Source organism: Anomalospiza imberbis, chromosome 2 (genome assembly GCF_031753505.1).
Source record: "Anomalospiza imberbis isolate Cuckoo-Finch-1a 21T00152 chromosome 2, ASM3175350v1, whole genome shotgun sequence".
Lineage (NCBI taxonomy): Eukaryota > Metazoa > Chordata > Aves > Passeriformes > Viduidae > Anomalospiza > Anomalospiza imberbis.
In genome coordinates this window covers 114,767,947-114,792,993 of record NC_089682.1, presented here as the reverse complement: position 1 = coordinate 114,792,993, position 25,047 = coordinate 114,767,947, and the positions used below count along the sequence as shown (strand labels likewise).

The window sequence follows — 25,047 nt, the reverse complement described above, 5'->3', positions numbered from 1 at the left end:
ATATTCATTTTGAGCTGTTTGTTTTCCATTAGAGAACTCAATGTGCATATTTAGCAGTACAATGATGAGTCTGATCTCTCAGCAGTAGTACACAGTTCTTGAATTCTCAGCATCATTCAGTCATTGTAGTAGGGCATGTGTAAAAGAAGGGAGATGAGGAGAGGAGAGGAGAGGAGAGGAGAGGAGAGGAGAGGAGAGGAGAGGAGAGGAGAGGAGAGGAGAGGAGAGGAGAGGAGAGGAGAGGAGAGGAGAGGAGAGGAGAGGAGAGGAGAGGAGAGGAGAGGAGAGGAGAGGAGAGGAGAGGAGAGGAGAGGAGAGGAGAGGAGAGGAGAGGAGAGGAGAGGAGAGGAGAGGAGAGGAGAGGAGAGGAGAGGAGAGGAGAGGAGAGGAGAGGAGAGGAGAGGAGAGGAGAGGAGAGGAGAGGAGAGGAGAGGAGAGGAGAGGAGAGGAGAGGAGAGGAGAGAAGAGAAGAGAAGAGAAGAGAAGAAGAGAAGAGAAGAGAAGAGAAGAGAAGAGAAGAGAAGAGAAGAGAAGAGAAGAGAAGAGAAGAGAAGAGAAGAGAAGAGAAGAGAAGAGAAGAGAAGAGAAGAGAAGAGAAGAGAAGAGAAGAAGAGAAGAGAAGAGAAGAGAAGAGAAGAGAAGAGAAGAGAAGAGAAGAGGACTACCATCTCTTTGAATCTCACCCTAAATCCTATGGAGCACAGCAAGTGCTCAGGTGAAGCCTCCCATCTCTATGCAGAGCTGGCTGGCCATGGTGTCTAAGATCTAGGGGAGGACAAAGCAGCAGCACAGGATTCCAGCAGATTCTCAAAGGCCACCTCTTTGCCATACATTTCTGAAAACCTCCTTTTACTGAGAATCACCATCTGCAGTTTTGCAGCCAATAAAATGTGAGACTTGGAATACATTATCAAACGTTTTCTGAACCACATTATGAAAAAAATCTATTCTTTGTCTGTGAAGACCCACATTTGTAAAGCAACACCAGTTCATTATCAAATAGCTATGTTAGCTATGAAAAATAAGTTTAGGGAGCTAGAAACTGAAATTCTGTCTCTTACTTGCATATTTGTTTATAAGAAGAAGATTTATAAATACCTGGAGAATAGAGCAAGTACATATTTCAGAATCATTCAGGTCCAAAGACAATTTGAGCTAGGAAAACTGCTTTCTGGACTTTCATTCTTCCCTGCAAGGGGTTGGTATTGCAGAAAACTGAGGGCAAAATCTTCACATTGTTACATTCATAAAAGAGCAGGAAGTTGAATTGAAGTAACCATTCCACAAAAAGCACAAAGAAGACTGCACATGACTAAACAAACTTTCTCTCAATCCTCAGTACTCTGATCTGTGCCAGAATTCTAGCCTTAGAATAGATACAATTTATATCTAACAAGCTAGATGTGAAATCAGCCCATTTAGTGAGGTCAGGCATGATTATGAAATATGGATAAATCAGAAGAATCTGAACGTTTAGCAGGTGTTTTAGTTACCAGTGAATTAATTTGTGAAAGAAACTGCTGGCCAGAACTATGCAAGCAATTGCTGCACATGTGACTTCTGAAAATTGCTTTCCGAATGAAACTGTTAGCAAGCAATAAAAATAAGTACATAGACAAAAATGCATAGAAAAACACCAATACAAGCTATAAGATGAGACTGTTTTTTTGGTTTTAGTTTTGGTGGATATTTTCTTAAGGAAAAAATGAAAGCATTTTCAAAGCAATAGAAAGGTGGAATGATAGGGACAATATATGATAAACACAAACATTTTCCAAAACCAAATGACTCATGGTACTACTTGTAAAGAAGTCAAAATAGAAATTCTTTGGCGAGCATAAGGATAGACCACAAAGGTGTGATGATGCAACAGGATTGCCTTAGTTTCTTAATGTAATTTCAAACTAGTCTACCTATCATTTAGGATCTGATACTTGGGACAAAGAGTTTTTACTGCTAGATCTGTGTGTGACAAAATCTTAGCACCCCCATTTGAGATGCATTTCTAGATGTTAGAAGATAGTGAGTACATGGAAAAGCACATCTCAAAATGACATCAGGAGAAAACCTCTTTCTTTTCAGTCCAATTATATTCATTTTCTCAGTCTTCTTTCACTTCTCATTTTCACTCTTCTCTTCTCTTCTCTTCTCTTCTCTTCTCTTCTCTTCTCCTTCTCTTCTCTTCTCTTCTCTTCTTTTCTCTTCTCTCTTCTCTTCTCTTCTCTTCTCTTCTCTTCTTCTCTTCTCGCCAAAATTTTAATTTCTCTATGAGTAGCAAGAAAATTATTGCTTCCTACAAAACATGGCTCACAGAAAATCGTTGTTTTGGAACTATTTCTGTGATAGCAATACCTCTCCTTTCCTTCTTTCTATTTTGAAGGACCAAAAGAATAATTGATGCCACAAGTTCCTCCCAAAAGCTAAGCTACCATGTAATTTATCAGTAATCACATCAGCATCTACGCTTCTATCAAATAGAGGATAGTCCCAGGCAAGGGATAATTAAGCATTACTGTTAATGATAGTGACTGGATCCTCTAGTCTTCAATCAGAATTGTATCACAGTTATATCAAAGCACATTGTTTAAGTAGAAGAACTATCTTCAATGGGACATGTATCCTTTAAATTCAGGGCAGTATTAGATCCATTAATCTGCAGTCATTATGATGTTGGTTGATTTTTTTCATGAGCTAATGTACTGTTAATAAGGTGTCAATTACTGATGCAAGCAAACAGGGCAAAGAATAACATTTCTAATTGCTGTAGTTATCACCTAAGCGCAATTATCTACTGCTGCTGAAATAAATCACTTCACGATTTAAAGCTGTCTTTACAACATACACATTTATCTTTTATTATTATTACCTTTGCTGCTTTTCAAGTACCTCATCCTTTCCTTTCCTTTCCTTTCCTTTCCTTTCCCTTCCTTCCCTTTCCTTCCCTTTCCTTCCCTTTCCTTTCCTTTCCTTTCCTTTCCTTTCCTTTCCTTTCCTTTCCTTTCCTTTCCTTTCCTTTTCCTTTCCTTTCCTTTTCCTTTCCTTCCTTTCTTTCCTTTCCTTTCCTTTCCTTTCCTTTCCTTTCCTTTCCTTTCCTTTCCTTTCCTTCCCTTCCCTTCCTCTTCCCTTCCTTCCTTCCCTTCCCTTCCCTCCCTTCCCTTCCCTTCCCTTCCCTTTCCCTTCCCCTTCCCTTCCCTTCCCTTCCCTTCCCTTCCCTTCCCTTCCCTTCCCTTCCCTTCCCTTCCCTTCCCTTCCCTTCCCTTCCCTTCCCTTCCCTTCCCTTCCCTTCCCTTCCCTTCCCTTCCCTTCCTTCCCTTCCCTTCCCTTCCTCCTTCCTTCCCTTTCCCTTCCCTTCCCTACCCATCCCTTCCCTTCCCTTCCCTTCCTTCCCTTCCCTTCCCTTCCCTTCCCTTCCTTCCTTCCCTTCCCTTCCCTTCCCTCTTCCCTTTCCTTTCCTCTCCTTTCCCTTTCCCTTTCCCTTTCCCTTTCCCTTTCCCTTTCCCTTTCCCTTTCCCTTTCCCTTTTCCCTTTTCCCTTTTCCCTTTTCCCTTTTCCCTTTTCCCTTTTCCCTTTTCCCTTTTCCCTTTTCCCCTTTCCTAGTGGACAGAGTGAAATCAATATGCATTAAAACTATGAGTATTGTTTTCCATAGATCTTAAGTTAACTATTAAGTCTCCATTCACTTTCCCTACTTTTGGTTCACTCTACCCTGAAGGGTTCCTCCTGGAGACACAAAATGAGTTGTCATATACCCTATTTTTTATATTTTTAAAATTTTAAACTAAATTAACTACAGCTTTGCTCTTTCTGCCATCTAGTTGTGCTTAACAAGTTCTACTATCATGAAATCTAAGTAATACCAATTTTAATAGGAGAACTTTCAGGATTCTCCTCCTTTAAGAGCCTTCTGAGGACAAACACCATACAGATACAGGAACAGATCACTGAGAAGCCTCTTCCTCCAAACACCACGTTTGGATTAAAATTCAGTTTACTTGCCAACAAAGAAGCAATTATAAGGACTGCTAACAAGAGAAAAATAGCCCAGGCAGATTTTTTGGAAGCATATGATCTCTTATTCACAACATGGTACCAGAGAAAGGTTCATTTGTGGGCTTCATTATCCTCTTCTGACCCAGGCTGTGTTGACAGAGGTCTCCCAATTAGCCTGAAGCAGAGTTAACAAGGTAACATTCGAGGAGGCAAAGTGTTTCTGGTTGTACAGCGTAAAGGGCTGCTTATTCCTTGCCTCTAATTGGAATAAGAGCATCCTCCCTTTCCTGACCACCTCACTGGCATCTGCAGCCCTCCCTCCATGCCCATGATGTGAACTCCAATCACTTACTGAATGCAGCAGCTCATCTCTGAGTCTATATCTAACACCCATGGAAAAGCAAAACCTTCCCAGAATCCAGTTACATTTTTCAAAAACATACTCTTGTCACAAGCATCAGCTTCTGGCAGATACTTAACAGAACCAATCCTTTCTTTTGTGCTTCCCCCACATTTTCAGCTTTGCTGCTGCTTTCATTAACTCCTCATTGCATACTCTGAGGACAGAAATTTTTGCAAGACTAAGAAGGAGCCTAATTCTATTATTCCTTCTGCTATAAGCCAGGTTTACCTGTGTTATGTGTGAATGCAACGTGTGGGGAGCCAGCAGTGAAATAAATGTATTTCACAGAGTAGGTGAAGTATGTCTGAAGAGATGAAAGACGTTATTTATTTTTTCTATGCCTCTCTATCTTTTCATGTCTTAGATACTTTTCTGTGGAGAATTTTTTACATTTTCAAGTGGTCGATGTCCTTTTTGACATGATGTCTTTTTGGCTGTCTTTCCAGCTCTACTCACTTCCCAAAATAACCACATTGTCACATAAAAGAAAGTGAAACAAAGATATCAGGCACTGATCTAAGTTGTCCAGATCAACAACAGCCTTGGGGAAATCAAGGTTAGAGGCAGTTTGCACAAACAGGCATCCATGGTCGTATTGCAAAAGTTGGAGATTTTTCCATCAGTGTTGAGTCCTGTAGCATACCTGCTTTAGGGCCACTTGATAAGAATTCTCATGGCCAGCCTGTGCTTGAATATGCCTCTTATCCAGCCTGGTGATGTTTTTGGACTTGACCATTTATTCAGCACATTGGTGGAGCCTTCTGCACAAATCCGTCTCCCTAAAAAGTGAAGCAGTATGAACATGAAGTTTAAATATTTTTAACCTTCCACTTCTAAATTATATGGTGGTGATGTGAGAAGATCTGGTAACATGAGTCCAATTATTTCAATAATAAAGGGCAAATACAGAAAAATCCAGAGAATCTCAGAGGTTGTCATGACAATTTGCCTTTCTGTTATAATAATTTCACCTTCAAAATGGCAAAAAGTGGAAAAGCAAAGTCATTATGTTTGTTTGATGAAAGTAAACACAAGGCATTACATAGATACTTTGAGCTCTTAAACAAATAATCAAATTTGGTTTTGACCTGATTTTGCAAGAACATGTAGTACCATGTTACAGAAAGCAAGATGATCAGGGTGGTCTCTAAAATTTGCCGATATGGCATATAAAAGTTGTAGCACTGCCTACAAAGCAACATTTTGGCCAGAAGGTAGGAGAATTTAATCAAGTAAAATGATAAGAGGGAAAACAATGTTGTTGACACCGACTTGGTTGAGAAGATCCTGAGTTGCAGGTTGCCAGAGCTCAGATGGCTGTAACACAGAACACACACTTGGTTGTCTTCTTCCAATGCCATTGTCTTCACCCTTGCCATTCTACTGGCACCTGCTGGAAAGCTTCCAGGACTTCCTGGAGGCTTGCCCTACTGCAGTGTGAATATTTTTACATAACCTAAAGCAACTTGGAAGGGTAAATACACTTAAAAGAAGTTTTTTCAGAGTCAAAGACTTGAAGCCACAAGGCCAAAAATTTAAGAAAATTTACTGTTGTTTGTCATTCTGGGAAAATGAAAGGAAGCTGAACAATAGAGGTTGCCTCTTCTTGTGGAAGTACTGAAGCCTCCAGTTCTGATATTTGCTAAAATGAAATATTTAAAGGGCTAGAAACAATTAGGCTGTGTACAAGAAATATTGAATATCACCAAAAGAAGAACCATCATGAACAGTCTATTCTGTAAGTTAAATGAATTCTAGGAGTGATATATTGTCCAAAGACATGTGTCAATCCTCCATGAAATTATTATTCTTTTAAATAATTGAAAAGTGAAGTCAGTTGCCTGGCACCAGAGCAGAAAATAATAGCAGTTATTCAAGAGGTTGAAACAACTCCCATTGAATCTATAGTACTCCTCTCTTTTGATTTAAGCAACCAAATCATTGTAAGAGCAGATCTCAGCAATTGTGGATTAAGGAACTATTGAAATGTCATGATGGTCTCCTGAGGTCAGTTGCTTATGATTTAATGATGATGAATAACACTCAAAAGAGAGACTTTGAAACGGAATCTGACCTTTCTTAGTCAAAAATACAGGAAAAATCTTGAAGGATGAGAGTCCATGAACTTGATCCTGTCTACATGTTCTTGTCAGGATAAACAGCTAAGCCTTGGTTAATATGATAGCAAGCCTTCAAGCATACTGACAGTGTAATGGATTTTTTTTTTTTTTTTTTTTTTTTTTTTTTTGGTGGGGTGGTCATGGGATGAAAAGAAAGGAGTAAAAATCAGGAATCATCGAATTCAAGACTAACTGGCACAATTTTTTCAGTGAAATTTGGGGAAAAGATGTAAAAACATAATTTTGGATCACTTAAAAATATTTTTTTTTTTTTTACTTCAAAACAATTATTTTAAACATTTTTACTTACAGTGATTATAGTGAAATTTAGTGAAATTTATCTGAGAAAGGAACTCCATCTTATGTTACCTAATATTCAATTTAACACCACCACCACCCACCCCAGTGGAACTTGAGTCCATTTCCTCATCTTATTGTTTGTCACTTGGAAGAGGAAGAAATGTGATCAGAGGGTTCAGTCAAATAGGAGCCAGACTCAAGAAGATTTCAGATCATTCAGGGCTATGGCTTGGAGGCTCTGCAAAGCTTGACTTTCCCTGTATCCCTGCATCCTCTGACATAATCTACCAGCCAAAAAAAATTTACCTTTAGGTCAATCTCACAGACTTGCACAGCAGAATTGGCAGCGAAATCTATTTGGCAGCAAGAGTTCTCACAGAGAGCAGTGTTTGTTACTCAGTTGGGTCCTTCACAGGTTATTTCTTTATTTACATGGATGGGAAATATACAAATGTGACATTTAAAATTAACACATAGTGATTTTTTAGGAATTTTTTCAGATTAAAAACTAAAGGATTTGGGGGTTCTTTTCTTGCTGTGTTAGTGAGAGGGATAAATATACTGCTGATACACCTTGCAGCAGTACCCAGGCAAGGTGGAACCTAAAACAAAATTAAAAAGTCACTCACAGGAGGAAGATATCAAGGAAATAGCACCATGACCAGAGAGTTTGTTTTGCAATGCAAATATAAAAATGTATCAGTTTTCACCGGGGAAAAATAAATTACTGATGTGACAAATATGCTAACCATCTATTGTTGTTAGGCTTTTAATTTGCCTTGTAATCTACAGCTATTATATTAATGAGATGGATAAAAATTGATTGTATTATGCATTAGAGAACAATCTAATTTTAACTAGCATGGGTGGGCTCTTGTTTTCTAGATGGTTTATTATTATGGTTTAGACTGGTTGAAGATTTCTTAGACATCGATTGGAAAATGCCATTCTCTAATAAAGAGGAAATTAAAAATTGGCATAAGAATGAATATGACCACTGAGTGCTAAACTGATAAAGACTTTCAGAAGTTATTTCAGCACTAGAGATCAGGTGATGTCTCATTAACTACCCCAGACTTCAGAAGAAATATGGCAGCATAATCACTTTAAAATTCCCATGCTAATTAAAATTTTGCTTTCTTTTGCACTGTTATGTTTCTTTCAGAAGTACAGTAGCACACCCCCCACTAGAACTATTGCAGCTTTTAAAACAATGTGTCTTTTTCAATTGTTCATATTTTACACTGAGACACTCCCCATTTTTTTGCATTCTATTGGTTTGCTCAGCTTCTTCAGAGCTTGTGCGAAGCAGCATGCTTCTGTGCCTGGACCTCCAATTAGTACAGTCAACTGCACCTCTGAAGAGATCTGTTTGTGATAGAACCAATCATATTTTTTCTATTGTTAAAAAACAATGATTGTGAAAAATCACAGGTTTGCCAGTATTATGACTATTTTTGTGTACCTTATGTGTCTATTTTTCTGTGCCATACAACTCTGGCTGAATGATGCCACTTAACTCACTGACAAAGCATGAGATCAGAAATTTAGGTGTTCCCAAATAGCACTGAAACAGTGAATAGATAATATTTTGCAGAACATTCTTTATGAAATGCAAAATATTCATATGCATATATATATATATTAATTTCTAGACGGCTATCCTAAAGAGGAAATGATTTACAGATGGAGGAAAAATTCAGTGGAGGCTGCTGATCAGAAATCTTGGAGACTCTACCAGTTTGACTTTATGGGTCTCAGAAATACTTCAGAAATTGTGAAAACCTCTGCAGGTAGGAATGGTACAAATGGTACTGCTTTTTCTGGAATTCAAATTATTTAAAAATATTTATGCTTGTTTTGCTTTCATTCAAGTGCAAATTGATTGTAATATGTTTCAATGTTCATTTTAGAAGCTGTAAAGTTCAGACCTCAAAAATCTTGAATTTATCTTGATTTTTGATAATCTTTCCTCTTCTAGTGAATTCACAAACTGGAATAAATGTTTGCTTGATATGGTTATTTGTTGTAGACTTGAAGTTACGGTATGATTCTCATTCCTCATTTATTAGACGACTCTTGTGTTGAATCTGTCTTCACTATAAATTAAAGATTTTGAGCACAATGGTAGGTTAGTGAAATTAAGACACTTTCTGTACTTAATAATTCAGACAATGGTTTAATATTTTTCTTTATATTTTAAAGACATTCTCTTTCTCAGTTGATAAATGCCTTTGCTAGTGAACTTACTAATTGATTACAATTAAAATCTAATGATGCCTATTCTATTTCTTCAGAAATCTTGCTGTTTCTTATAATAACACAGTAATACAGAAAAAAAAAAGATTTTAAATGGAATATATTTTTTGAACTGGATAAATTGTGGTCATACCATGTCTAAACTTTATACATGACTGCAGTAAGCTCCATCATTGCCATGATTTGGTAAGTTTCTCACAGCTGCTGAGGGATTCTGTTAGAAGCAACCTTCTGCTTAACAGCTGGTGAATTTTATGAAAAAAAATCTATTTTTTTTCAAAAGGTAAGCAAAGCTAAGCTATTATTTTCAAAACACTGTGAATAATATTAATGATAAAAGAATTATAAATCTGTGAAACAACTGCTGTTTAGTCCTGGCCCAGTCACTAACATCAGCAATGAATTCTTAAAATTGGATAGCAATTTTTGTAATGAAAAGTCACAAAATTTCTAGTGGATATGTTGAGCTGGTGGTTTAACAGAAAAAAAATGTTGCAAAGAGCACACATGTGAAAGTTCTCTTTTGTTAGGGATACAAAGCCTTTTAATTTGCAAGTTACTCAGGAATGCAAATTTCCCATAAATTAATTCACGTACAGAATACTAAATCATTAAAGTATTTATGTATGTGGTTTAACCCCAGGTGGAAGCTTAACCACATGCAGCTGCTCATCACTTTCTCTGGTGGGATGGGGGACAGAATTGGAAGAATAAAAGCAAAAAACTCATGGATTAAGATAAAGATAGTTTAATAGGGAAAGAAAAAGCTGTGCACCCAGGCAAAGCAAAACAAGAAATTAATTCACTGCTTCCCATGGGCAAGCAGGTGTTCAGCCTTCTCCAAGAAAACAGGGATATTGGAACTAGATGATCTTCAAGGTCCCTTCCAACCCATGCCGGTCTATGATTCCATGAAAAAGAATTGCCAAGTTAATGTAACACCAGTGTCTTGATAAACAAATCTATTTATCTCTGCCAGGACGAAACCATATTTATAGAGGTCTAACTAAAATAAGTGGATAGATATCCACTAAATGTGGAGCAAAGAGAAATCTGTTTCTTATGTTCATTTTGGCATGTGCCCACTTCTTATTGAGACAAGTGAGCTGGCACAATATTTTATTTAATTGCTCTTGCTCTTTCTGCTCACCCATGTTTGAGAGTGCAAAATCCAACAGCAGTGTTGAACTCAAGTTTCTGGAACCACATGATATTTCTATTCTTCTAGAGACACCACAGTGACAGAAATTAGTTGACAAACTGAAGCTTATTCAAATTCTGAACCCCTCCCCCCCCCCCAAAAAAAAAAAAATCACCAAAATAACCCAAGAAACCCGTCATGGGATTGTGTTGTGGAAGTGAACTTGGAAGAAATGTATGTGTCAGATTGTCACCTGTAGTTATTAGGTTAGGAAAATGAGTTGTGCATTTTATCAGATATCTAAGATAGGTGTCAACAAACATATGAGAGACGTGAAAAATAAACCCCTGAGTTTGCAAATGGACCTGAGTTTTCAGAAAATAGACTGTATTTTGTTACTCTACAGCTTAAGGTAATTTCAAAGGCCAGAATTACAGAATGTCAACAATATTTACCGTCAATAGCAAACCAGGGCCAGAATTTAAGAAAAAACAAATACATTGGAAAACTTTGAGTATGCCCCATGTTGTAGTGTAAGGAGTCCCAAAACAGAGTGAAGGGGGCAGGACACAGTGTAATATATCTCTGACAAAATTCTGTAAGTACCTGTTCTGTCTAAATATATGTGAACAAATAGGATAAGGGGGCATCTGTACTCTGGGACGTGCCTGCTTACTGAAGTAAAGCCCTAGCCAAGAATTTGGAGAATTAGGGAACCCACAAGCTGCTGTTTCCTACTGTTTGGACAATCTGGGATAAAGGGAGATGGCACCTGCTTCTTACAGGTGCTACATCTCCTTTACAGCCATGCCACGGGGGGCTGCGGGTGGTCAAAAATAGATGCCAAGTTCTGATATGGAAGATCGGTGACATTTTTGCATTCAAGCTACCTGGAGAGGGAGACTGCCCTGAGGCTGCTCCTAGGACACTATGGCTATAGGACTCACTCTGAATTTATGCTGCTCCTCAGAGACAGCAGTTCCTCCCCTGTGCTCTGGTCTGTCTGGGGTCCCTCTGAGCCCTGTGAAAGCCCATAATGGCCCCAGCAGCCACCACTCCTTTGCAGGCTCAGGACAGAAAGGAAGAGCAGCATTGTTCAGAGTGCTGCACAAGGGATCATTCCAATTAATAAGGGGGAGTTAAGAAGGCTGGATACCACCAGCAGCTTTCTTTAAAAAAGGTACTAAACGTCATCTCTTCCTCCCAAGGGAAATAATGGAAACTATTATTACAGAGGGAATTTAAAAGCAGACTAGGCATAGCCTGAGAAAATCTACTGCAGAGACCAGTTCTGCACTAACAAGAGATGGATTCAAAACCCTAACTTCTTTTTTGCTTACACTTCCTGCTTGTTTATGACACTATTGCTTCTCACTAAATGACATCTATATCATGTGAGAGCTGCTGCAGTGCTACCTTCCTTTGTCCAGCCTGGGGATCTCTTTTTAGCTACTCTTCAGCCATGTTCTGGGTATAATGAAGAGAGGTCACACTGACCACACAGCAACTTGCTGCTGTTCTTCATTTGCAATAAGTCCTTTCTTAGTAGTCATTTTCACAATAGAATTATTAGATTTAAGACTTGGATGTGTTCTGCTTTTTTATTTTTTTTTTTGTCTTTCCAATCCTTTTTCAGACATTTAAATAACCTTTATGTTAATCTTTAAAAATTTCAAAGGTACGTGATTAAGAAGCCAGCTGTCACAGAGTGCACCTCAGAAATCTAAGCAATATGAAAAATGTCATCTTTTGCACTGAACCAGCAGTGGCTTAAATTATTAACACAGTGTTGTACTTTGCTGTGTTTTTTACAATAATCTGGCAGCCAAAAAAAAGTCTTCATTGCCACCAAGAAGAAGTGTACATATTTCTTCTGAGGGTTTTTTTTTTTTTTAATTTCATGCTAAAATATAAACACATCCAAAAATTAAATATCTACTGCAAATTATGATTGCATGCACTAAACAACAGAAATCACTGTGCTGGTGGTATGGTCATGGACATTTATCTGGAGCCCTAAGAAAGTTCTCACTATCGGGTGATATCAAATTAATTCACAAATACTGAAAAATCCCCCTGTTGCCATCTGGCAAGGTACTCGGATACTGTAACAAGAGCACTTGCTCCAATGTCAAATAAAGCTGACAAAGAAAATTAAAGTGGAGGGAGTACTAAGCCACCTGTGAGAAGAAAGGACAAACTGCACGTATAGAAAAAAAGTGCAGATTTTAAAACTGCAAGTCAGCCAATGGAAAGGTGAACAGAACAACAGGAGAGAGAAGAATGTCATCTTTAAAAGCACTCTGTGTGTGTTTGCAGTAAACTTCAGGTGTCTGAGTTTTAGACATTCCAAATACACTTGTGGGGGGAGGCGAGGTGGAACATAGGAGGGCAACAAAAACAAAGACCAAGAAAAACCCACAACAGAATTATGGAGGACTCCACAATTAAAGCTCATGGAGTGAGTTGTAGTTTTGCTTGCACTTTTCTGTCTCCCTCAGAAAGTCTATTCATTCTTTTAAAAGAATCACTGTTATCTATCACTTTTAGATAAATACAAAGACACTGTAGCTCTTGAATCTTATTTTCATTTACTTAAAAACTTCTTTGCATCATACAAGTATTGTTTGTGTTCTTTCTCAGATGCCTTTAGCCTGACAGATTTTTGCAGTTCAAATTGCCTTTGCATAAATAAGTTCAAAATGATTCATCAGAAATAGAAAATGTCAATAAAAACACCCTATTTAAAAAAATATAGCTGATTATTAGAAGTAATATATATAGAACCAGACAGAAAGTTCCATTTCATAGATTCTGAATTATCCCAAGTGTCAATACTCAAAGTCAATAAATAGCCATAACTGCCATAAGAAGGAGCACCTTTTTTCCCATACCATGGATAGGTGATGATTAGTGGAGTCTGCCTGTCATACAACTTCTAAATCATGCTTTGTGTTTCAAAATTGCTGTTTCATAAAGTACTTCAGCTTAAATGATGCTCTCAGCCCTGTATCACAGGGCTGTAAATCAAGGTTGATATCTCTTGTCACAGATTTAGATAAAGCTCCTTTGGGCCATACTAGTAGCAGCACAGATTAAAGTACATATTTTCTTGCAGAGTACTCAGTAAATGACAAGTACAAGGCTACTACAGAACGAAATAAAGCAAACTTTTCTTTCAAGAAAATGCAAATATCTGCATGCATATATACATATCTACATACATGTATACATGTATACATATATGGCTACTGGCAGAGGAGGGAAGGAATACACATGATTTTATAGGAATGCCAAATTTCACTAGGAGAGCCCCCATCAAGTCAAGTGTGTTCTTGCAGCACAGAAAACAGATGGGCTCCATCAAAATCAGCATGACCAGGATGTGGAATGAGGTGCCCCTCTCTTCCACTCTAGTGAGACCCTACATGGAATAATGGGTCCAGCACTGGGGCCCTCAGCATGATGAGGACATGGACCTGTTGGAATGAGTCCAGAGGAGGGTCATAAAGATGATCAGAGGGCTGGAGCTTCTCTCCTGTAAAGACAGGCTGAGAGGGTTCAGCCTGGAGAAGAGAAGGCTCCAGGGAGACCTTCTAGCAGCTATGCAGTGCCTAAAGGGAGAGGTGGAGAGGGACTTTTTACAAAGGCCTGAAGTGCTGTCATTTCAAGGCCTTTGTAACAGCAACAAGGGGAGAGGGCTTCAAACTGAAAGACAGTAAGTTTAGATTAGATATTAGGAAGAAATTCTTTACTGGACAGACACTGGGACAGGTTTCCCAGAGAAGCTGTGTATGTCCCACCCCTGGAAGTGTTCAATGTCAGACTGAATGGGGCTTTGAACAATCTAGTCTAGTGGAAGGTGTCCATGCCCATGGTACAAGACACTAGATGATCTTTAAGGTCCCTTGCACCCCAGACTATTCTTTGACTCTCATGCTGTGGGTGAACCTGAGACTGACATTAGTTGATGCTCCTTGGCTTTGTCAAAAGTCAGCACACTCCCAGAGATTCGTCCAGAGGAAACGGTGCTCATGACTTTCTCTTCTATTAGGTGTGCAAAGAACAGCTGACTTGAGAAAGTTTTTCAAAACAGTCGCCTTTGTTTACTGTTTACTGTCACATGCTCCAAGATCACTTAGCTGTAGGCACAGAGAGCCCACAAGAGGTGCCCACACAAGGTGAGCCAGATTGACCTGTGCCAGTCCAGGGCTAGGCAGCACCCCATAGGTCTGTGCTGATAGGGCAGGACCACCACCCATGCCAACCGTCAGACCCACAAGGAAAGGCCAGTGCCAGCAGCAGGCAGCTGAACCCCTTAGCTGGAGGAAGAAGTTGCAAGAGGGGTGGCAAGAAGGATGGTCAGAGACTTATCAAAGCAACTGGAGCCTGTTGGTGGCCTTATGGTCTTTCCAATGATTGGAAAAAATGCACAAAATGCCACAGTGACTTAATGTGATTGCATCCATGCGTGCTTCTTTTTTTATGATCTGATTCAGTCACATCCTCATGTGCTAACTAACTCACCTCAAGATATTTATTTAATTAATATCTATAAAATTTATGGGTTTTAGAGTCATCTACATTTTTAATGTGCCACTGAGTCCTGATGACACAACAAAGAGCTCTTGTCATCTCTGTTCTCCCCAGGACAAATGTGAATTTGAGATTTTTTTTTTTTTCTGAAACGCTAAATTCATTGGGATCAAGAAAACACTACACTTACTGTATTTCACAGACTGTCTTTAACCAGAGGGCATCCTGAAGCAGACAAGTGGAGACTTGGAAAAATACAATGCACCATTTTAAAATAGCATCTGTTTTCACTTATGTGGTATTGTGGGATCTTTGTGTCTTTCACCATGGGTATCACATTGTCCTGGTCCCAGACAGGACAGGGTTAATTTTTTTGCTGCGGCCAGGAGGGGCATGGCTGGGATGTGGATGTTATTCTATACCACTTTCATTGGGAGTGGAGGGAAAGGGACTCCAAAAACACTGTAAAATCCAGAATGTTCATACAGTTTAAGATAACTTTGTGTGTGACACCAAACATACACCTGGATTTGAGCTGACTGTCATTCTTTGGCTGCTTTCAGAGGAACAGAATAATGCTGTAAGTCTTTTGCCTCGGCCGAAATCCTGGAATGAGGGAATATTGTAGGACTTACTTCTGACAGTTAATACCAACAGAAAATTAACCTGGTTGTAAGAAGATTTAGCAATAATCTCTTTGTTGGCAGAGTTTTTATCTCTGATACAGTATTTGGAATAAACCAAATCCCTTTTTAGCAGAGAAATCAACAGTATTAACTTTTAAAAGATATTCATTCACATGTCAAACAGCAATTGATCAGCATGAATATTTTGAAGATTTTGAAATTTTTCTAAGAGAAGTTGCAATTTTTATTTTTAACAGTAATTCATATAATAGTCTGATAACTTTGCCATTAGCGACTCAGATTAAAAATGTAGTAAGTAAATAAACATACCATTACTAATAATACTTCCAGTCTATTAAAGCGTTTTCCTATATTGCTTGCAAGTTTGACAAACATTCATGGGAATAAAAACATTTATTTGCCCTGAAAATCCAATACTTGCCCATCTTGTTACAAAACTCTCTCATAAAACTCATAGTAAGACATCTTCTCAAGAGGGTTATTTATAACTGCAGCAATAGCCTACTGAAGTTAATGGAACATTTCCCTGGTGCTGGCCAGGGATCAGATCCTGAAATGTAGATGCCTGAAACTGTATATTTAATGTGAGTAATTCTTTAGTCACTAGAATCTAGAGAAAGCTCAGCTTAATGATATGAGTAAGGTAAGTATAACGTGCTCTAAAAATACCTTCCCTCTTCTCAAATAGTGCAAAAGATAACAAGAATAAGAGGAGCAGAGAGAATATTACTCCTGTCCATACTTTTAAATTCAGTAGAACTTCATATATAACTGGTTTTGTTCCTATGCTTTGCCTTGCAGAGACAAATGCAATGTCCTTTGTATAGGTTCTTACTGCAGCAAATGGTGAGAAATAAGAAGTAATAAGTAATTTTACTTAGTAGTGAAGGCAAAAGTAGAACAAAAAAATAGACAGTAGAAGACTTGGGGGCAAGTCTTCACCTGAATTTTTTCTGAAGGGAAAATTTCAGTAGGAAGCAATTTTTCCCTAAAAAAACATCCAGTTATCCTTGTTAAAGGACCTCAAGTTGTCCTTTTTAAAAGACTTCCATACCATATAGAAAAAACACAGTCTTTTTTCCATTATGTTTTCTTTCAGCTAATGCTTTTATCTGATAGCTCCATATTTTGGAATGTTTTGTATGTGCCTGACTTTAAGATTTAAGGTTTCTCAATTAGTGTCCCCATTCACTCATTGAGTGACAATGCTAGATTTGTTGCTCCTCTCTGTACATGGAGTCCTGATCTCCTGCTTCCTTCTGCTGGAGCTACATAAATTTCCATTCTTGGATAGCTCACCAGGACAGGTAGACAACAAGGTTGACTCCGTTCTCCAGTAACAATAAGCCAGATCTTGGGATTTTAGGCTGAGCTCCCCTCTGATCTTGAAAGATGCTGGGATATTTAATAGCAGTATGAAGCACTAAGGAAAACCGTAACAGAATTTAGCACAAAGGCTTGCAAAGTCACTCACTTGAGACATAGGGACTTGGGTCTCACATGTCCTGGTGCTTTTATCAGAGATCACAAGGTAAAAAACAAAAGACTGGAATTGCTTCCATGTTTTGCTAGGAAAAAAGAAGATTTTGGTTCCTTACTTCTAAAGAACAGAGTTGTGAATTCTACATAGCAGCAGAGGCCTTCCTAACAGCAGTCAATTCTCATCTGCATTTTTCCTCTCCATCCTAGATGACACTGAGGTAAGCTGATAGCTTTTAGGAATTCATTCTGAGATTTCCAGCTCCCTCACTTGCTGCTCTCTACAGTCATGGCAAGGTTTGATTTGTGAGGATAATTGTGTGGCCAGACATTGCCAAGTAAGAAGCCACACTGCCATTTGTAAGATACCCAGACCTTTACAAATAGAACCCTTGATCTGCTGAACTACGTTTATAAAGGCAGTAATGGGCTGTAAGGCTGGCTAAAGCAGTAGGGAGAGAGGGAAGTATTTCCAGGGAAAATACACCATGCAGTCAGAACGGCTTTACAAGTGTCTCTAATATAAAAAGTCTCAAAATTCAAAACAGATTTGGCTCCCTAGATTAACTTCTAATTAGGTACACAATGTAGACAGAATATTTAGACTCAAATTGTGAAACATCTTAACCTGCAATGCAGATTGATGATACAATTTCTGTTATTAATATCACTGTGATGGGGGTGGAAATATTACATAAGACCTGTGAGGCTGTTTGCATTTATTCAGCTGAGAACAGCCTTCTATACTTGCTGTTCTAGCACCTCTGGCTTTGATTCCTACTTCTCTGTCATCGCACCGCTGTATTGGTGATTTATGGATGGCTAAATCAAAAGCTTTATATTAATGCAGACTGTGAAGTTTTGGCCTTTGGTCAGGGTTGCACAGTCACTAAAATGTTATCTAAAAGTCTTTCAGAAGCAGAAGTTGTACTTAATTTAAAACTCACAGTATTGCAGATGATATTTTATATTTTATTCACTTCTGAATCTACAATCTTAATGAAAATTTTAAGATACAGAGAGTATAGAAGAGCTATTCACATGCTGCCGAAAGGTGATAAGTGTATTTTTACATTTTAATTTCCCGTAAACTAGCAAAACTTGCAACACAGACTGGTTAATTGCTAGCAACATCTGTCCAAATTTAGCCTTTACTCCACATCAGGGTCATGTTTCCAGATCTCTTTCATGGGCTTGTGGAAGCTCTTTCCCCTAGGACACTTTTCTACAGCTAATATTCACAACATTCAGGTCTTGTTCATAATAACAGCTCCATTTCCGTCAACACCTTCTGCTTCAAAGTTACACTGGCAAGAGCCAAAATCTCTTCTCTGATTAGTTGCCTGATGCTAGATTTACCCACTGTCTACTGAAGCGAGTATTCATCTTAGCTTTATCTGCCAGAAAGTCTGGCACATATGAGCTATGCTGTCAGATAGCTAAGGAAATGGCACAGTACAAGAATAAGCCTCCAGAAAGTTTCCAAACTTTCCAGCAAATACAGCTAAAGTGGTGACATGAGGCAAGCTGAGAGCATTCCGGAAATGTCAGTAAGCCTGCCATGACAAGGACTGCCGCAGCATCCCATAGAAAACCAGAGGTGAATCCTTGGCACTTGCATGGAGCCATTTGGCAGTGACAAAATCCTCACCTGGCAGTAGTCACAATGCATTGCGGTGTTTACAAAATAATTCGGACAGAAGACACCAAAATTTGCTCATTCATCAATCATCAGAAAAAGTTAATCATGGTCAGCTTGAGACAAACTGAAGGTGTGGACCAGAGGTCCATTGCAGGGAAGTATATAATCCCAGGAGTACAGGAAGGTGGCATTAGGACAAGGATCTCAAAATACTGAAGTGATTTCTACTAGGATCTGCCAATGTCCTTGTGCTTCTGGAGAGATAAATGCTCTTGAATACACTGCCTTCTTGCATGATCCTTGTAAGTGAATCTGTTTAGTGTTTTAGACGTTGTTCTATAAAACAGGGATGAACTATAATAGTAGGCAATATCCTTATAGAAGATAATTCTGCATGATAATGGGGTATTTCCATACCAAGTTTTCTTTCAAAACCTTTTGGTCTTTCTGAGAAATTACAATCTTGTCTTTATCCTCAGTGGAGAGGAAAATTAAAATTTTTCATGCTGACATGACCCCTAAAGACTGATGTTTGAAAGCCTACATTTAGCTATTCTGAACATCTGTACGTTGCTCCCCAATGCAAAACATTTAGAACATTCTTTTTCTTTAGCAGAAACAATCCACAGCTACTCCTCTTCTAGTTCTTTTAAGTGTCTGCAACTGCAGTAGGTTCACTTTAGATTGTACAAATCTTCCAAGTCTGCCTTGGACCTTGGGACAGCCTGCTCCAGCTTCCCTTCCCCACCCTCAGACAAAACAGGGCATGGTGTTTTATCAGAGGAGGACGGTTTATTTTTAGATAAGTATGATATACAAATTTTAATCTGAGAAGTACAGACCCACCACCCACATTCTAATTCAAGTTAGTATCACAGTTAATAGCAAACTTCTTATCGATAGGAGTAGTTAGAGTGAAAAAAAATCTGAAGCTCTTTCTGCTGTTTATATCCATAGCTTCAGGCATGTCCTTTGCATTTTATAAACAGAGTGCCAAATTATTGCTTCAGTAATATTGATTCAAAACAAAAATTGTCTTAGGGTAATGAAGTACAAGTATCATAGAATTGCAAAGCAGTCTGAAGAGAAAAAAGAATATGCACCTAATTCATTGCTCACTGCATGCAGATTGCTATGAAACACAGAGATTTCAAAGGTTAAAGAATTTAAATTCTCATTCCTACTGTAGTTGGACACTTGACAAAATAATGCAAATCTTTAAGCAAAGACAAAGCAAAGCATGCAGATCATAGTTTTAGCATGTCTTGGTCTACTTTGATTTCAATTTTTCTCTGTCTAGTTATTTTTTTAATAAGGGTACATTCCATTAAAAAAAACTAACTGAAAAATATATGTCTATTAATATAAAACATTGAATGAAATGTCTGTTTTAGTAATACCAATTTACACACTCCCATTCTAAACTCTCTATTTCATCCTTATTCTTCTGTTCCTTCACTGAGAGGGAACATGTCTGTTTGCTTTTCTAAAGGCTTCATTCAAAAAGGAAGAAAATGTGGCAAATGTTGTCTGTGTTAACACAATAGATAAAGAGAGAACCACATTCAAATGTGAAAAAAACTTGTTGCAGCTTTCTCTTATTTAAACAGAGAGAGTTATTTCTAAGGACATCTCTTGAGCATCATGTCTGAAAAAGAACAAGTCCTTGAATAGATTTCCACAGTGCCTGAAAGGATCCTCTCAGCAAACTCTGAATTTCAGGACACCACTGGCTAACACTCATGGAATTAATTAATGTTTTCTAGAATTCAAGCTGTCTCCAGAATGTGCCTGCTCATGGGACAGGCATCATCAAAAAATTTTAAGGAACAAACTTGAACTGTCTTTACTGCTTGAAGTCACCAGGAACATTGAGGCAGGGAAACTGTCATGTGGTGAGATCAAGTACTCATCCTTGAAGAGTACTGTCAATACTGGGCTGATGAAAGCTCCCTCCATCACCCTCAGGCAGCACTAGTGAGGGGGCAGAGCTGAGCTTTAGTATCCTCTAACATCAAATAAAGCAGCTGGCAAGTGTTTTGGTCTTGACATTCTATACTGTCACTTACAGGTGTTGAAATTTTAGGTCTAGCCATGTCATCTGAAATAACAAAAGCTCTTTTAACTCAGCTGTAGTGTCAGAATTAATTTCAGGTCAAAGTCCATTGCAAATGGTTCTTATCCCACTCTCTAACATCATGTGTTTAAAAATCAGATCCATGGTGAGGTGTGCAGAGGACAGTATTGCAGGATGCTAATAAATACCCTATCAACTAGGAAGAGATGATCCTTAAAACATAATACAAAGTTTTCCCATTGTCACAATCTTAAAATAAAACTGCACTTTAATTAGATTCATTTTTTTCCAACATCTGACATTTTTATGGCAAATAAATCTTCTTAGGACAGGGGAACTCCAGAGAAATCTAAGAATTATAGCAAACAATACATTTGTTATTGCTTCTGGTTTTGGTAACTTCTAACTGCCTCTGATATTGAAGTGTCAATGTGCCCTTTTTTTACCCTATACTCAAAATCATTTATAAAATATGAGCACTGCTGACATCTAATCTCAGTTGTTTGGAGGAAAAAATTTACTCTTGTAGCTCTATCTGAGACTGAACCAGTGATAGGATCCTGAAACACTTTCAATCCCACTAATATCATATTAGGCATTGCATTATAAAGTAACTTGTGAACTTTTTTTTTGCCGTTCCGAAATTTATACATAAATGCCCATTTTTCTCCACTTCTTCCCAAAGTTTCTAACAAATTGACAAGAAAAAAGTCTGATTTCAAGTGTTGCATATTGTGGAGGTAATAGTATCTTGAAGAATGCTGTAAACATAACTTCGAACACTTAAGGATGAATTGCTGAAAGCAAATAGAATTTTGAAGACCGTAGCCCCCAGTTTTCTTGAGATAATCTCTCTTTGACAGCAAGATTCTTGCACAGTCCTATAATTGGTATTTGGAAGTGTTTTCTTTGTAGTCATACCGGTTCAGAAAAAAAAAATAGAGAAAATTTATTTATTGTCTGCTTATTGTAAGCGCCAAGCTGATCTCATAGAGTAGATATGAGATGCTATTACGATTTTCAGCTTTTCTTCAGAAAGCTTCTGTGAAAGGCAGTGAAAATAAAGTAACTTTAGCATTATGTATTTCAAAAACCACCTTCATCTTATATTCTCTTATTTGAATTTCTATAAGTAAAGAAGAACATAAGTAATTCCAGAGCTGAATTGAGTGAGATAATGAAAATAATACAGTTGAAGGGTTTTTTTCATTGAATTCATGCTTTTGATTCATAAACCTTTCAGTACATTAAAATCTATGTTTGTCATTTTTGTTACTTTGGTTTTGCTCTGTTCTGAAATACATTTTTTATTCTCTTATTTAGGAAAGCTGACAGCCAGTAAAGGCACAGACAGTGCCATTGTGGTTGATACATCACAAAAGATTAACAAATTATTTATTGAAAGTATTCAACAAATACCAAATAAATAACAGCAAATTCATTTGACAATACTCAAGGACATTCTTAGAATGTTATATTAATCATATAGGAGATTAAGTGTTCTTAAGTCCATCACATTTCTTAATTACAATTTAAAACTTTTAATCATGGGATGGGATTCAATTAAAAATATAGTTTATGCTTCCTGGTGTTGGATCAAAACCACCTGAGACACACTGTGAAGCAATCACTTATAATCTCACTATACTGGTTTAGATGTCAAAAATCAAAAATCTCTGCTTTGACCAGTTCCATGCCAGTTTGATTCAAACATGTCAAATCCAGCTTGCCTTTCCACACCTAGCTGTCAGGCCTCTTTGCTTGTTTCTACTTTTCCTTCCCACTTCTTTGGCTATTTTCTCTTAGCACAACTGTCCTTCTTCCCATGCCAGTTTGCTTTTACTCTCCGTTGAACACATGCTTGAATAAGACCTTCCTTGACCTTTTGCCACAGCCCTCCTGCCTTGTTCTAGGCTACTGTGCTTTCTGTTTAGCACAGACATTGCCATTCTTTCCCTACCCAGAGGCGTGACACCATCACCTGATAAGGGTCATGCTGCATTAGAGCCATGCATATTCTCCTCCCTCAAATCTCTCCTGCCACCCTTCAAAAGGGACTAGGAAACAAGCAGTGGGTTTGGCAGAGCTCTGGAGTATTCCATATCCCTCACTGGCAACACATCATTATGACTGTATTTCAACTTTTCTATACAGTCACATATGTAGATCCAGGCAGCTGCAGCAATGCAGAACCAGGGCTCTGAGAAAGGTCTCAAAAAAAAAGGTCATTAGTAAACGATTACTGAACAATTGTCAACATTAGTGTTTGGAATGAGGAGTTATATGAGGATGCAAAGCTAGTTCTGCAATGCAACAGAAATAAATCAATGAAGATCTAAGATTTCTGTTTATAAAAATCTAGTTCTACTATTCTGAGGAGCAAAATGGAATCACAGATAATTAACAGGTATTTGTGAAAGCAAGGACAATGGGAGATATTGGGTAAGTTCCCAGGAATCAAGTCAAAAATGAATCTTAGTTCAATCAAAAATTAACTTAGTTCAGCATTTCAGGATTAACAGGTTCAACAGACTGCCCTCCCCTTTATGTCCATCATCCACATGAAAATGCCAGCCAAGAACCACAGGAATAATAGATGTCACTTTTTAAATCATGTAGGTGGCTGTTGTCTCTCCAGACATAGTCTGCTCCCACTCTGCAGTCAGCAGAGTTATGGTAGTCCAGCTTCAAACTCATATGGTAATAGATTTCCCTTGTCTATCTGCTACAGCAAATAAAGGTTAAGATCAGCATGGATCTCCGCCAATATTACATTTTCCTGCCTGAATTTCCTCTTGCTCTGGTGGTTTTCTTCCCTTGTATTGCAGCAAGGCATTTCACTTCCTTTCTTTCTAGACTGACACCCAGCACCACAGAATTCCCTGCCCTGTGCAACATCCATGGTGCATTGGACCATCATGCTTTCTTGGGTCGTACATGGGCCACAAAGAAACTCGAAGCGCTTTTATCAACACTTCAACTGCAAGCACAAATTATGTTGCTTGTGGTTGCATGATGTGTACATGCAGTGCAGGAAATAAAGGGTGTCACTCTGGCAGTGGCAGCTTCACCTGGTAGTGACTCTGCAGTCTATCAGGCTGTTTCTGGTTTGAAGTCACACTCTCAAGGCTGTGTCTCTTCTGCTTTTCTCCCCCTACCTTGGGTTGATTTTACAGTGCAGAAAGCTGTTAATGTAATGATTTAGCAAACCACAGAACACAGAATATCTTGGGCCCATTTTAGATTCACAGAGATTTTTTCATGCTAAGAAAAACAGCTCAGTGGCTTTTGCACTAGAGGAAATGCAAAATTACAGGATTGTATTAACTCTAAAGAAACTATGGGCATGGACAAAGAAATTCAATGAGCCTGATTCCTCTACCTTGGAGAGAGTTTCTGCTGTAAAAGGAAAAGAGAGAAAAAAGCAGAGCAAAGTAAATTTTGCACAGGGTGATTTAATGTTCAACAAAGTGAGAAGCAAAGGTGAAATGACTTGCCCATAAATGCAAGTATGGAAACTGGCTCTAGCTTTAGTGATGATTTTTTTTCTGTATCAGGTTTCACCTGAAAGCAATCAGAAGACATTGTAGTGGGCAGTTAAGGTTCAGGGTGTTATTATGCATCATGAAAGGCTTTCTCTTTGACTTATTTACCTTACTGGTCCCTAGGCCTCTTCTGTTGGGGGACTGCGATCATGGGTTTACTGCCAAATCAGAACTGACTCAAATTACCCACAGTTTGACAATAGATAAAAGTAGCAATATTTCAACTCGATTTGCTTTCCTCAGGGTCATTTATTTTTCCCTTTGCCTACCCTGTTCCCCACCACTTCATATTATGAGACGTCCAGTTAAATAAATTGGGTATTTAAATCACATTCTATCAAAAAGGCGAAAAAACCCCCAAGCAAACAAAACAAGAACTTTTAAAGTTTTTATGTTCTCTTTATTTTTGGTTGGCTTGGTTTTTTGTTTGGTTTTTTTTTGTCTGTTTGTTTTGGCTTTTTTTTTTTTTCTTTTCTTCTGACACTACTAACTTTTCATGCTGTCAATTCAGTTTGGCAAACTACTGAGGAAGTAGATTGTCTTCTGTGTTCAAGATACTCGTAGGGACCTCCTTGGAATGTGATCCATAGGTCAGGTGTATGTTATGGTGGACCACCAGAATCAGAAAAAGAAATAGATTAGATGTTTGGACTTCCCTTGAATTTAGTGTGGTAACTTCCATCAATTTAAGTGGGATGTAAAAAAAAGCAGCCACTCAGTATGTAATATTTCAAATTATTTTACCAAAGTTTACATATCTTAATAAAAATGCTAGAGAACGTTCATTACATAGGTTTTAAGAGTACTGATTTCCTACTACAGGTGTAGTAGGAAATTTATGCAATTTTTTTACTGCAAAAAGGGAACATGAAATTATCTGCACAACTGGAGAGTGAAGGAAGAAAAAG

At 38.1% G+C, this 25,047-nt stretch overlaps 1 protein-coding gene across 5 annotated transcripts in view; it reads left to right on the top strand.

The window, feature by feature from the left end:
* Nucleotides 1-25,047, top strand: part of GABRG3 (gamma-aminobutyric acid type A receptor subunit gamma3) — a 296,317-nt gene that overhangs the window by 232,104 nt on the left and 39,166 nt on the right. For 4 of the 5 annotated variants that reach the window (XM_068182675.1, XM_068182674.1, XM_068182679.1 and 1 more), the window contains one exon: nt 8,469-8,606. The exons of the other annotated variant lie outside the window; for it this stretch is intronic. In XM_068182675.1, the coding sequence (XP_068038776.1) occupies nt 8,469-8,606 (138 nt within the window). The remainder of the gene's footprint in view (nt 1-8,468; nt 8,607-25,047) is intronic. 5 annotated transcript variants of the gene reach the window in all.